The 14,190-nt window shown below is 33.1% G+C and overlaps 1 protein-coding gene across 1 annotated transcript; it reads left to right on the forward strand.

The window, feature by feature from the left end:
- The first annotated feature begins 6,010 nt into the window (after positions 1 to 6,010).
- On the forward strand, positions 6,011 to 12,965 carry LOC132733537 (uncharacterized). The gene is made up of 8 exons (XM_060720196.1): positions 6,011 to 6,112; positions 6,710 to 6,765; positions 8,133 to 8,230; positions 9,267 to 9,594; positions 10,025 to 10,202; positions 10,909 to 11,156; positions 11,938 to 12,157; positions 12,720 to 12,965. Exons 2-8 carry the CDS (start codon positions 6,714 to 6,716, stop codon positions 12,922 to 12,924), a joined length of 1,329 nt encoding a protein of 442 aa, XP_060576179.1. The 5' UTR covers positions 6,011 to 6,112; positions 6,710 to 6,713; the 3' UTR covers positions 12,925 to 12,965.
- The last annotated feature ends 1,225 nt before the right edge of the window (positions 12,966 to 14,190 follow it).

Below are 14,190 nucleotides of genomic sequence, written 5' to 3' on the forward strand. Positions count from 1 at the left end.
GCGCCACCTTGGAATGGTTAATATCTATAACACTACAGACGAGTTTAAAGCGGTTGACTGTGCAGTGAAATTAATTTATTGTGACTTAAATTACCTTCTTGGAGGGATTCTAAAATATAGATATAGAATTCAATATATAGTATGTAAGTAATTAAGTAAGTAAATCTTTTATTATAGTGACATGTGTGGATGTCATAAAAATAACATAGTGAAAACCCGACCCAATGGGTCTATAAGTGGCTTCTGAATTAGAAGTGTTTCAATAGCTCACGTTGATCAACAAAATAAAATGATTGCAAAATGGTTATGATATTATTCAAGTAATATAATGAATGTTTAACCTGAAAAAGTGATGTAACTCAAAAGGTCTACCGTACGTTTACAGGGCTGGGAATCAAAACTGCGTCGTATCCTACAAAATGTAAACAAACGCCGCCATCTTGGAACGAAAAACGTATGTTTTTGTTTATAACTCTTTTTGTTGGAAATGACTGAAAACAAGATATATGTATTAACACGCTACACTATTTTCCGCTTCGTTCGGTATATGTTGCTTGCACAACTATTTTGTAAAACAAGAGTTATAGCGAACTTGCAACTCGAAGCGAGGCAGAATTTTTATGAAAATGTGTGGATACGACGCAGTTCATATTGCTTTATCTATCGTTTTTTCCTTCAAATCAATTATATATTTGATTCAGAGTTCACCATAAACTTCGAAATATAATTTTGCATCATTTACTAAAATTTTATTAAAAAGAGATGTTTATTTTCTAAGAAAATAATGATTTTTACGAAATGATACGACGCAGTTGAAAATGAAATATGATACGACGCAGTTGTATTTTTGGCAGTCTTTTCAACAGGGATAATTTTGGCAATATATTTCTATTTTATGGAATAATCACTTGCGCTAGATAAAAACCCAGATCATTTGCGGTGTAAAGCAATGTTCTGTTGATTATTTAGAATACAATGTGTCATGTCCAATATAACATTTAATTTGAAAGTTTACATTGCGGAAGCTACTTTTCTGTTAAACATGAACATGTTACCTTATTGATCATAATATCTGAAATAATTTCTTATATTTTCCTGTATGTTCAATATTATCCCTATTTTTTTTTCGCAAAAAAAAATGTAGAAATCTATTAACTTAAATTCATTTTGGCTATAGCTACGCTCTAAGTTAACTGTGGTTCTACATGTTCTGGGTAATGACTGCTTTTTTGTGATTTCTTTTCAAACTTTCACTTTACACAATTAGCTTTACTAGGGGCGAGGACCTCAGGTGCGCCTTTGTGCATTATTTCAGGCAAAATGTTGTACCTGCAGAGAACCGTCGACATTTTGAAACTAGCTTGATAGGTTTTCCACCCAAAAGAATAAAAAGTCCCTGGTGGTTTTCGAATTCAGAGCAGTTCAGTTCAAGTGATTTGAATTCAGTAAACATAAACAGCACGGCCTCGGTCGGACACACCTGTCTGATTTGTTTTTTTTTTTCAACAAAATTTGTTAACGTCAGCTGTACAAATAAGCAGCTTTTTTTATTAACTTCTGACGTGAAGTTTTAAGATTATAAATATTTGAAATAATTATAAAGAGAATAAAATTTAAATTTCTTATTTCGGTATTAATAGCAGAGAAATTTTCAATGTAAACAGGGGGTAATCCTCTGTGAAGTCATTTTCTGAAAACTTTTGTTTAAGTTTTCAGGCAATTCATTATCAAATAAAAATCACACTTTAGTATGAAGGTATGTTAAGATGTCATGTCTCTAGTCTGTTGAAAATTCGATACTATAATCTGACATTTTCTGTTCAATATTGTGAAAACTTAATAATTCTTCAATACTGTTGAAAGATCATGTCTGCCTATATCTGTATCAAATTTATCGGTGCATAGCGTAAAATACCTTTGCAAAACGGACACATTTTTTACAAAATAATTTGTAGTTGTATCATATGTAACTCGATTTTGAAAAGTTTTTTGATGGAGAAGAATGATACTTGAGTGCAAATATAGAAAATACATTCCGTAGACATTTCCTCATCGGCGATAAAGAAACGCAGTGGTAAAGTTCCGCGGCGCTGAACATAAAATGACTAAACGGAACGCATAACCTACTTGCAAAAATATATTGTAGCTTAACCATTTATAATATTATTTTAAAAAATTAATGTTCAGTTTCAAGTAATAAAGCTCATCTGTCCCCGTCGATTATTAAGAAAATGAATACTCGTACAATAAAATTGGCACGTAAAAGACAAAAGTAATAACGGAATTGACGGAAATTATTGCTCATTACAAGTAACAACGGTAGGCATGCAATTTGCGCATTCCCGATAGCGAGAGACCTTTTCAAAATTTGTAATTTTTTCTCTTTTTTTAAGAAAAAAGTCATTCCTGATTAATACAGGGTCCAGTGGAGGTTACACTGGAATATTGAATTTTGTATCAAAAATAGTAATCACTCCCATTTCGAACTCACGTGAACAAGTTTATAAGCATGCTAAGGCAACAGTAGAACTCGTTGTCATATGGGTGTGCGATCACGTGTTTCAATGTATATTGCATTTGATACAGCTTTTCGGAATTTGTAGATGCTTATGATTAGTACTAAAATGCGACCGAAAAATGCAGCCTTAATAGAATTGTATTACATTTCCATTTTTATGAAACCAATAAGTGACCTCTGCTTTTGACTTAAGTTGTAAACAAGAAATGTTGTAGGACGTTATTGGCATACCTAGCACATAATTTAAATAGTTTAATCAATATTCAGCCTGTAATGAAAATACAACTGCGTCGTATCATATTTTATTTTCAACTGCGTCGTATCATTTCGTAAAAATCATTATTTTCTTGGAAAATAAACATCTTATTTAAATGAAAGTTTAGTAAATGATGCAAAAAATATGTTTTGACGTTTATGGTGAACTCTGGAAACGAGTATATAATTGATTTGAAGGAAAAACGATAGATAAAGCAATATGAACTGCGTCGTATCCACACATTTTCATAAAAATTCTGCCCCGATTCGAGTTGCAAGTTCGCTATAACTTTTGTTTTACAAAATAGTTGTGCAAGCAACATATACCGAACGAAGCGGAAAATAGTGCAGCGTGTTAATACATATATCTTGTTTTCAGTCATTTCCAACAAAAAGAGTTATAAACAAAAACATACATTTTTCGCTCCAAGATGGCGGCGTTTGTTTACATTTTGTAGGATACGACGCAGTTTTGATTCCCAGCCCTGGTTTAACACATTTAAAAACAAGGAACATTGCTTATTACACATATCTATAACTGAGATGTCATACAATGTCATACAATTGTAGATAGAGTTTCAACTTTTATTGTACTTTACTACGTATTTCGTTATTTTTTCTCATTGCTCATTAAGTTTATAAATTCATTTTTGTTTGTTATTCAATTTATTAATCTCAAGATTTAAATCACCAAAACAGTCATTTCGTATATGGTCTTAGAAAAGGCAAGCTATTAGGAAATGTTGTTTATCCTCAATTTCTTATATCAGGGTTTGTACTTTTCTTCCTTGCAAGTGTTAATCAATATCTTCACTTGTGCACACAATCATTCGAAAGCAGATTTGAGTTGTCAAGCGACCAAATCTATTAACAAGTATGTTAAAGCGAATGCACATTTTTCCTTTCAAAACGAGATTATGTCGATAAGGTACCTTTGTAATCATTACCAACTCCGGAATGATTAATTATTTTACTACTGACACAACTTTAAGTAAACATCACCTATTACTTTGAAAAAATAGATTTGAAATACATTCCGATTTAATCTCTCAAAGAAGGATTAAATAAGTGTCGATGTAAGAAAAGGCCATTGAGGAAGCCTTCAGAATTGATGCGAGCTATTAATATGATAAACAAGATTAACAGGAAAGGCGGCGTTCAGTGAATTATTACGCAATAGATTACTTATCGAAGTTCGCTACTGATTTATTTGCTCTTGCACGCAATTTGAATAAAATCTATTGGAATTATTATCATTATGATATAATATTTTTGTGGTTGGACGGGCTACTTACTATACAAGTCTAAACAAAGTAGACTCCTAAGTTAAATGGTCTTTCTTTTCTTTCTAAAATACTTACTTTTCTTTCTATGAAACTTAAGAAAATAAGAATCCCTAAAGAAAGTCCAAAAGGGCAAAATTAAAAATGTTGCAGGCTCGGTTTGATGGTTTAAACATATTTATTTAAGCTCCATTGCGAAACAAGTTCTTGCAACTAATACTGTATTAATCACTTACTAGTCCGCTTCCTGGAACCAACAGGTACTCGTGTCATATGAAGAAACATGGTCGTGACCCGAGTAGGGCTCGAACCCATGATCTCTGGGTTGAAAGGCAGACACCTTAACCATTAGGCCACCGCTCCCCTTTATTAAATAGTCTTTACACTCCATTTCGAAATGGTCAGCGCTCTAGCACCTTTGCCCTTTTATTTGCAAATGCTGAGGTTTTAATTGAAAAATTAAAACACTTCTCACAAGTTGGTAAAGTTACCATTTAGTAGTAACCTTGAATATATATTTTGTGCAATTTAGAAACAAATGTGTGTGCCAATTAACTTTAATTTAGGGATGGTAGTGATTTATATTTATATTAATCATTATAAACACTGAACTAAGTGAAATAAACTGGACTTTGAATTTGAACATAAAGGTTGAAACGATTCTTTTCATGGAAAGTTTGTTTGGGTTTTACGTCACAGTATAGGTTATATCGCGACGTTCCAGCTTTACTGGTGGAGGAAGACCTCAGGTGCCCTTCCGTGCATTATTTCAGGCAAGGACGGGCACCTGAGTAGAACCACCGACGTTCCGTAAGCTAGCTAGATAGCATAAATGTGATAAATGTATTATGATATTAAAGTTGCATGCCTTCAGATAAGAAAAATGAAAGGAAATCAAATATAAGAAAAAACAATACACGACCAATTTACTGCTTTAAAACATAAACACAAAAATACACATCTTCCACTGAAGTCGTGCAAACCCAAAGAAATAGAAATATAAACAATAAAAACCCATCCCCCCCCCCCGTAAATTTCTTTGTTCTCAGAACTCGTAAATCTGTTCACCAGTTTACTTAAAACATACCTAACACGTACCCGATCGTGTTTGTTTGTTTGTTTTTTTTTTTTTTTTTTTAATTTTTATATTATTATTCACAATTTGATAAAAGATTATTTATTTACAAAAAAAACAACAACAAAAAACAGTTAAATAAAATCCAAAAGGTACGATTTGTAAATATTAATTAAAAATAAATATAAAAGGTAGATTTTCTATTTCCTTTTTTTTATGCGACGCGCTCAGGTTAGCTATATTTATAATTCCCGCGCTAAGTCGCGGTGGTGCTCGGGATAATTACCGTAACGGCAGCCATCTTACAAAACAAAAATGCCTAGCCCTTCTCGGACAGATTTTTCTACCAAAAATATAATAGGAAATAAAAATTGCAATTCATAGTTTGTTTGCTTCGTCAAGATTATTGATTTACTATTTGCAAACCTTTTCGCTGTCCGACTATATTGATGTTCTTTCATTGGCTAAAACCATCGCGGAAGGTGTGAACTCATTTCATATGGTCATTAAAATTACGCCTTTAATCGGACGTATAACAATTTTATTTACAAATGATTTGTGAAAACAATCCCAGAAGAATTTAAAATAACAAATTCATTGCCAAATAAAAAAAATGCATATAAATTGTAAATTTGTGTATGACAACTCACCCCTAAACAAAACATAATAGACTCAACCAAAAAAAGCGTCTGCTTATTTACCTAATTATTTAGTTGCATGACCATGATTTGCAAACCAAATTTAAGAGATAAACGTATTGTAAAAATAATACTATGACCACAGCAGATTTCGTACAGAAAATGGCATTACATAATATTGTGACGAAATTGTGTCATGTTGTGTTACTACGTATTAGCACACACACCTACTTACAGAATAAAGATAAGAAGGTATTAAGTTATGCATATATATAAAATCTTTAAGTTTAGTTTGATTTCAGTAGAGATAACGAGAAGACTTTATATAGCTGCCAATTTTTGTGTAAGTACCATTACTTTTCTCCTGTTTTCCTCTTTGAATCTTACCTTGTCATAAGAAAACAATACAGAATAAAAGTTTTTACATTCCATCTAAAATACCGAGTGCTAAGAACAAATTATAAAGTGTTGGTTTTTTACTTAAGAGTTTCTATTTGAAATGAAATGATGTATTTCGTCATTTATATACTGTAACATCGTCTCTTTGACTCTGTTTTTATGACAACATACAACAACTTATCCTGGCTTTGTGGACTACATTTTGTTACATTACATCTCCTAAACCACCTTAGTGCAGGGACAGGTTAATTCCTTATATAATTAAACAGTAGTTAACCACTTACTGCACTAAGGTAAGGATACATGTTAAGTGACATTTTCTCTTGTAATACATTTGTTAATTGACAGCTCACGGATTATTTATGCTATGCGATTTTTTTTAAATATTTGTTAATTATCAGCTCTTGAACTATACGAGTATCTTGTTTACGTAGCTTCTTTTGTCACCTGACATCATCTCTACATATTCTTATAATGTGAAAAATCCTCACGCACCAGAATCGCTTCTTATAAGTCCTTTTGTTTCATATGTTAATTGCAGTTGAATGACAATGGATTTGAAACTTCTTATCTTGCAGGCAGTCCTTATTGTCCAAGGTTAGTATATTTATATTTTGAAGTTGTCAACAAATTCGTACATATAATATCAAAATTCTTTCTATATTATTATTGATATATTTTTGTTCACTTTAGTCTTCTGTGGCATCTCTTAATATAATATATAGTGTTTATCTTTAATATGTTAGTAATGCAATTACTAAAAACTCAATCCCTTAAGCTGCTGCAACCGAAAGTGTTTGGACCTTGCAACATGTAACAGCGCAGTATGACCAGGCTCTATATTGTTGGCTTATCCCTAAATCTGATAAAAGGCAGTCTAAAACTTCATTGTTGAAAAGTTCATTTAAGGAATTTAGCAGCTTTATGGTTAATAACATAAAAAAACTCACCAGTGTACGTTACAACACTGGGGTAGTCAGATTGTTACATAGTACACTATAACATTGAAGTAGTTGGGTTACATAGTACACTATAACATTGAAATAGTCGGGTTACATTGTACGCTATAACATTGAAGTAGTCGGGTTACATAGTACACTATAACATTGAAGTAGTCGGGTTACATAGTACACTATAACATTGAAATAGTCGGGTTACATTGTACGCTATAACATTGAAGTAGTCGGGTTACATAGTACACTATAACATTGAAGTAGTCGGGTTACATAGTACACTATAACATTGAAGTAGTCGGGTTACATTGTACGCTATAACATTGAAGTAGTCGGGTTACATAGTACACTATAACATTGAAATAGTCGGGTTACATTGTACGCTATAACATTGAAGTAGTCGGGTTACATAGTACATTATAACATTGAAGTAGTTGGGTTACATAGTACACTATAACATTGAAATAGTCGGGTTACATTGTACGCTATAACATTGAAGTAGTCGGGTTACATAGTACACTATAAACATTGAAGTAGTCGGGTTGCATAGTACACTATAACATTGAAGTAGTCGGGTTACATAGTACACTATAACATTGAAGTAGTCGGGTTACATAGTACACTATAACATTGAAGTAGTCGGTTACATAGTACATTATAACATTGAAGTAGTCGGGTTACATAGTACACTATAACATTGAAGTAGTCGGGTTACATAGTACATTATAACATTGAAGTAGTCGGGGTTACATAGTACACTATAACATTGAAGTAGTCGGGTTACATAGTACACTATAACATTGAAGTAGTCGGGTTACATAGTACACTATAACATTGAAGTAGTCGGGTTACATAGTACACTATAACATTGAAGTAGTCGGGTTACATTGTACGCTATAACATTGAAGTAGTCGGGTTACATTGTACGCTATAACATTGAAGTAGTTGGATTACATTTTACGTTATAACATTGAAGAAGTCGGGTTACATTGTACATTTTAACAATTTCAGTGACAGCTCAGTTTGATCCCATCGCGTTCACTCTAGGACAGGATTCTCATGTAAATGCATTAAATGTTGACAACTCAACCACAATACCATTTCCAGTGGTAAGTTTTACAGTTTTTAAATATTATATTTAAGATGTAATATATATCCCTATCAGTGATTTATTGCTGAATAAAACCACTGTTTGGTGTTCGGATGCGATGGATTCTATCACGAGGGCAACGATGCTGCGCATCTGAACGACATTGATCGGGAAATATTATTTCGATTCAAATACGACATCAACAAATAAATGCTGCCGTACCTGATTTGTTTCCGTATTCATTTCAGGGAATCACATTTTAAATGGTAACATCACAGATCTAAAAATAGTTCGTCAACAGTGATTTTACTGCATATTTACTCACATTATAGGCACACTTTCCAAAAGTATTTCAAATATTTAAAAAAAAAAAAACAGAGATGAAACATTTGGATATCCTATAAAATGCTGCTTGAAAGAAATAGTGTTTATAAAGTTCTAAATTATTAAAAATAACCATTTCTATGATGAAAAATATTTTGCTCTAGAGCACTTTATTATCTTTTATATTCTTCATAAATACATGGTTATCTTATATTGTATCATGTTCCCCACACTTTTCAAAAAACTTCCATCTATAATTATTTCGTGGTTTGTTGTTAGGTGTCTTAGTCAATGAAACATTTTGCATAGAGTAAAGAGTAATAAGCTTCAAATTAAATGACACATTCGACGGGATGAAAAAAAAGAGATGATTTTTTTTATCTTGTTTTGGGCAAATTACCATCTGTTTTCTTATCATATGCAGACTTGATATCCATTTTGTCAAGATACGATGTCTCGGTCAGAAGTAAGATATTTTGTCGTTGCGCGGACAAGTTGTGCTAAACTCCCTATCACTGTGTCTTAGGTATAAAACTAAAATTTTAGGATCTATGATTTTGAATACTGACCTTATTATTTATTATCTAAATATAAATATTCTCTAATATGAAATACAAATGTGTCTTGTTTTAGAATTACGCACAGAAGTGTTCCACAGCATATCAGTATCTCTCGTTAATGTTTCTCTTAACCAAACAGTATTATCACTTGTCCTTTAATTTATTTTTAAGGTCATCTTGAACCACGCCCAAGCTCAACTTAACAACGGGGTATTCACATGCTCGCAAGATGGATTGTACAAGTTTCAAGTGTATTCATTAACCAAGACAGACAGCAATCTTTTCCTGGAGCTGTACGTTAATGACAAACTTGTAGCCACACTCTGGGCTCACACCCCCGGGGACTATGCGGCCGCTGGGAACGCTGTGATCCTCGCCCTGATGAATGGTGATTTTGTTAAGGTTATGACGAGGAGCCAGTATAGTATCAACATGTACGGAACACCGGATGAGATTTACACCACATTTACTGGTGTTCAACTCGGCTCTCTGGAGCTTAGTAAGCCATTACATTTAAAAACTGTTTTTCTGAGTATATTGCCGAAAATAAAAAGTACTGTTTCAAGGATGGGTACATTTTACATTTTCCTGATAGAACTATCACTAAAGTTTTATTTTAGAATGACAAATACTATCCTTTACATTGTATTTAAGAACGGCCATTGAGATTTCCAGATTTCAGTCTGTAATTTTAAATTGGCCAATGACAATTCTTCTTCTATGAAGTTCTTCTCTGTAAATTTCAAACTTTGCCTTAATGTGTAGCATTTTTGTTACGCACGAAACAACTTTTTAAAATGTACACAATTGGTTCAGATTAGAAAACGATAACAGACATAACAAATAAATGCTTTTATACATATATATTCGTACTTATGTTATTAAATTAAAAATATAGAATATTTGATATGTTGTAAGCCATTTTTTAGATGCAGAAGGCTCAAAATTGTCAGCGTTTTCTGTGACCTTGAACCAACATCAAGATATAGCAAGCGGAAACAATATTATGTACAATAACATTCTAACTGACGTAAATGGAGCTTATGACGTCACAACCGGTGTATACACAGCGCCATCTAGTGGACTTTACATATTCCATTACTTCGGGTAATTTTTTCTCACAATTTCTATTATTTCCTGAGAAATAAGTAGTCGTTTAACAACATCTGCGGATGTTTCTAAATTCAAAATTTCAAACCTAGCCTGTAACATTTTTCAATTTTGCCATGTTGGGATTTCTTTAGGGATTCCGTTTTCCTCTAGTTAAGTTTCCTTCTATCGGTGTTAATTGTGCGGGAAACCCGGACTAGGCTTCACAGACAAATTGGAAATGAAATATGAAAATACATAACGATGTGTGATATTTTAACACATAAAATTAACATCAATGTATTGCGTGTACGAGCAACTGCTTGCATTATTCTTAATTCACTTTCTACAACACTACGAACTTCGCGGTCTGGACTTTATTCCTGTCTAATTATTTTTATTTGGTTATGTTTTCTCGTTAAGTTTCAAACCACAGTCCAATGTCTAGCAAATATTAAACATCGAATTATTTTACTTTCTAAAATTTACTGCTTATCAATACAGCGTATTTCCTAATCAGATACATAGTCCTTTTTATCTTTATGATAATTTTCTTCAACTATTGAATCCCCTCAGTTTGTCTTATGCTGTCCATAGCCAGTACTGCGATCCCTTGTACGCTTGACAAGTCACTGTTCATTAGGCATACCTTATAGTAAATATAATATTTCAGCTTAACAGTTCTTATATTCTAAAATGCTATTAAATGTATTTTAAATAATAGTTTAGCACGTCAGAACAAGGAGTTGTACCAAGAACTATACCACAACAACCACTACGTTTGCTCTATCTACGGCCTAACAGACCAGGACTGGGCAGATGCCGGAAATACTGTTCTCCTTCACCTTAAACAAAATGATCATATCAGCATTCGTGCCCACGGAAACAACAGCATTTATGGAGATACAGATCAGATTTATTCCACATTTTCGGGGGCTCAGTTGGTGACAGAAAATGATATGTATTCTGGTCGTAAGTACTGAAACTAAAACTGGTACCTAATTCCTTATTCTGAATTATGCATAATAATTAAAATTTAAATTTTAACATACACGTCTAGATGAACGGATGCAAGTGCTTCGAGCTGCATGTACTTCACTTTCGTAAGTCTTAAAGCAGCATATTTACAGATTCATGCTTATTTTCATATACATTTTGGATTTGCATTTAAAAGTTTAACATCTTGAAGTGAGCAAAGAAAGAAATTAACACATTTAAACGCAATTACAACCCGCAAACGTTTACTGCGTTAGTCAGGCAGTAGAAATATTGTGATAATTACAGCAAAATCAGTGATAAATCGCACATTTTGTTTTTACTTGAATCTTGAATATTGTTTCTTGTCTTTAAATCTTAGTTCAGTTTTCAAGTTTGATTTTCTTGGAATATGCTGGCTCATTTGGAGGCATGCAGCTTTAAAGTCACAAATATTATAACAATTTAACATCTAAATTTACTCGTGTATAAAGACCTAGTCTCTCCGTACACTATTTCAGGCATGCTAAGACACGTGATATAATCACGAACCGTCATGATAGTATCTGAACAGTGAACCGTTGTAGAAGAAAAGTTAACCTTGTTAAAAGTCAGATTAACCATTGCCGAAAAAAGTGCGCTTGCCAAGTATGACTACAAATTACAATAAATTTCACGTTTTACATGCCGAATATCGTCTTTTCTAAACTACTGGACATAATTTAATAACATTTTGTTTGAGATGACAAATACGACAAATTGATATTTCTATTTTTAGAAGAAGCAATCATCGCGTTCTCTGTAGGTTTATCCCATCATGCAACAGTCACAGACAGCAACAAGGTCATGTTTGATCGTGTGTTTCTTGACCTACAACGAGTGTATAATCCACAAACCGGAGAATTCGTCGCACCTGTTTCCGGTCTGTACGAATTCAACTATCATGCTCTCGGCAAGCAAAATGGTAAATTGTGGCTCGAGCTGTATCACAATTATAAGTAAGTTTTGTCTATCTCTATATTGAATGTTGTCTATGAAGCTAAAAACTCAAAATAGTGTTCCTTTAAAGCTCTTAAACTGATTGTTTTGTTGTTGTTTTGTCGGAAAGGTATTACCTCTGGACATAAACTAAAAGATATTTTGTTCTTAAAAATATTAACCACTTTCTTTGCCTGATATTCAAAGTTTCATTTAATGAGGAACGTTGTCAACAAATTTCCAGGATGTCAAGCATGATTTCGATTTGGTTTGCCTTCGGTAATTAGCATTATTAGATCTACGTTTAGAATATTACTACTAGTATATTTTATTTCTGCCCTTACGTGCATAGAAAAAGGAAACTGATAAGAGATATATTTTACTATCTTATGTAGAAACGTAAAAGCTACTCTACTTGATGTATTTTGATTGGTCATTAAATCCTAATAAAAATACGTTTTTGTAATGTAGTCAAGAGCTCAAGTCTTTTTTACAAGAAAATACTGCAACATAATTGATTTTTAGAAAAACCACATTTATTATGAAATGAGATGTATTTTAATTATTTAAAGCATTTTACAGGTATGTGGACTCTCTCTATAGTCACACTCCAGGTCACTATGCAACAGCCGGAAATGCAGCCGTCCTTGACCTTGACATTGGTGACGTAGTTTTTGTTAAAGCTCATAATGACGTAGACCTGTATGGCACCAGTAATGAGATTTACTGTACGTTCACTGGATATTTACTTCACCCAGTTGGCAGTGGTAATGAAATTATAGGTTAGGGAGAATTTATATGAAAAAATAAACACAACAAAAAAGTAAACAGGTGTTGTGTCATTACTTGTTTCCACAGGTGGCCGATAATGAAAGGTTGCTCAGACAAGAATATTGAGCAGGTTTTTATCAGTATCAACACAAATACTGATATATACAGAAATAATTCAAAGATGGGAACAGATACTTGATTCGTAAATCGTCTGTAAATTTGAATGTGAAAGTATTCTTATTCGATTTGTTCTCCGTTGATCTACGCAGATTTTTTTTTATTTGTTTATTTATTTATTACACACCAACACAGTTTATGTCACATGACACCGAAACAGGAAAGCTGATTTTAGCTAACCTAGGATGTTACAAACTTGAAGCAACACCAGGGGTCAAAACCAACTCAACTGCTGGAGCTAATAATTGCACGGACTTCGGTAATTTGAACCAATTTACCTCTTACGACCACGCTGCAATGTTACAGTGATGACAGAAATGAAACTGTAGTCACTGATTATCACAGATAGGTAAAATACATTTGAGCCGCGCCATAACAAAACCAACATAATGGGTTTGCGACCAGCATGGATCCAGACCAGCTTGAACATCCGCGCAGTCTAATTAGGATCCATGCTGTTCGCTATCAGTTTCTCTACTTGTTATAGTTTGTAAGCGAACAACATGGATCCTGATCACACTGCGCGGATGCGCAGGCTGGTCTGGATCTATGCTGGTCGTAAACCCATTATGTTGGTTTTGTCATGACGCGGCTCATTTCTGCCATCAACGGCAGCATTTTTTCTTTGAGGACACCTGTAATATTTTCAAGACAAGAGACAATGGGTAGATAGTTGACTTGCGCGACCGTAAGTGGTGGGTGCTTATATGTATAATACGAAATCTTTCATTAATAAGTTTGATTACTTGAGCTATTTTGAAAATAGAAATAATTTCCTCGGATTTTTTTTTTCCGAAGCAGTCAATTCAAAATTACCTAAAAGATTATACAGTAAATGGACAGTAAGTTCACAATGAAGTTGTCCTTTTTAGTTGACCAAATATCACCTACCTATAGTAATCAGTAAACTTTAAATTTCTGCCCACTGATAAAACGATGTGTAAACCGTCATGATCCCGTAGTTTTGGGGTTTTTTTCTTTGAATTGGAGAAGATGCTACATTTTTAATTGCAATGCATGAATTCATGATTGATGTGGTGGAGTAACTTTCATAACTTTTTGATACTCAAAACACTGATCGACTACTTAAAAGAAAATTGTTTAA

The sequence above is a fragment of the Ruditapes philippinarum genome, unplaced genomic scaffold (genome assembly GCF_026571515.1).
Source record: "Ruditapes philippinarum isolate M1 unplaced genomic scaffold, ASM2657151v2 ctg5234_1_1_1_1, whole genome shotgun sequence".
NCBI classification, from domain to species: Eukaryota; Metazoa; Mollusca; class Bivalvia; order Venerida; family Veneridae; genus Ruditapes; species Ruditapes philippinarum.

Coding starts and splice junctions, on each gene's coding strand:
- LOC132733537 (XM_060720196.1), top strand. CDS start 6,714: ATGACAATGGATTTGAAACTTCTTATCTTGCAGGCAGTCCTTATTGTC. Junction 8,231..9,266: donor CCACAATACCATTTCCAGTG/GTAAGTTTTACA, acceptor TTTATTTTTAAG/GTCATCTTGAACCACGCCCA. Junction 10,203..10,908: donor TACATATTCCATTACTTCGG/GTAATTTTTTCT, acceptor TTTAAATAATAG/TTTAGCACGTCAGAACAAGG.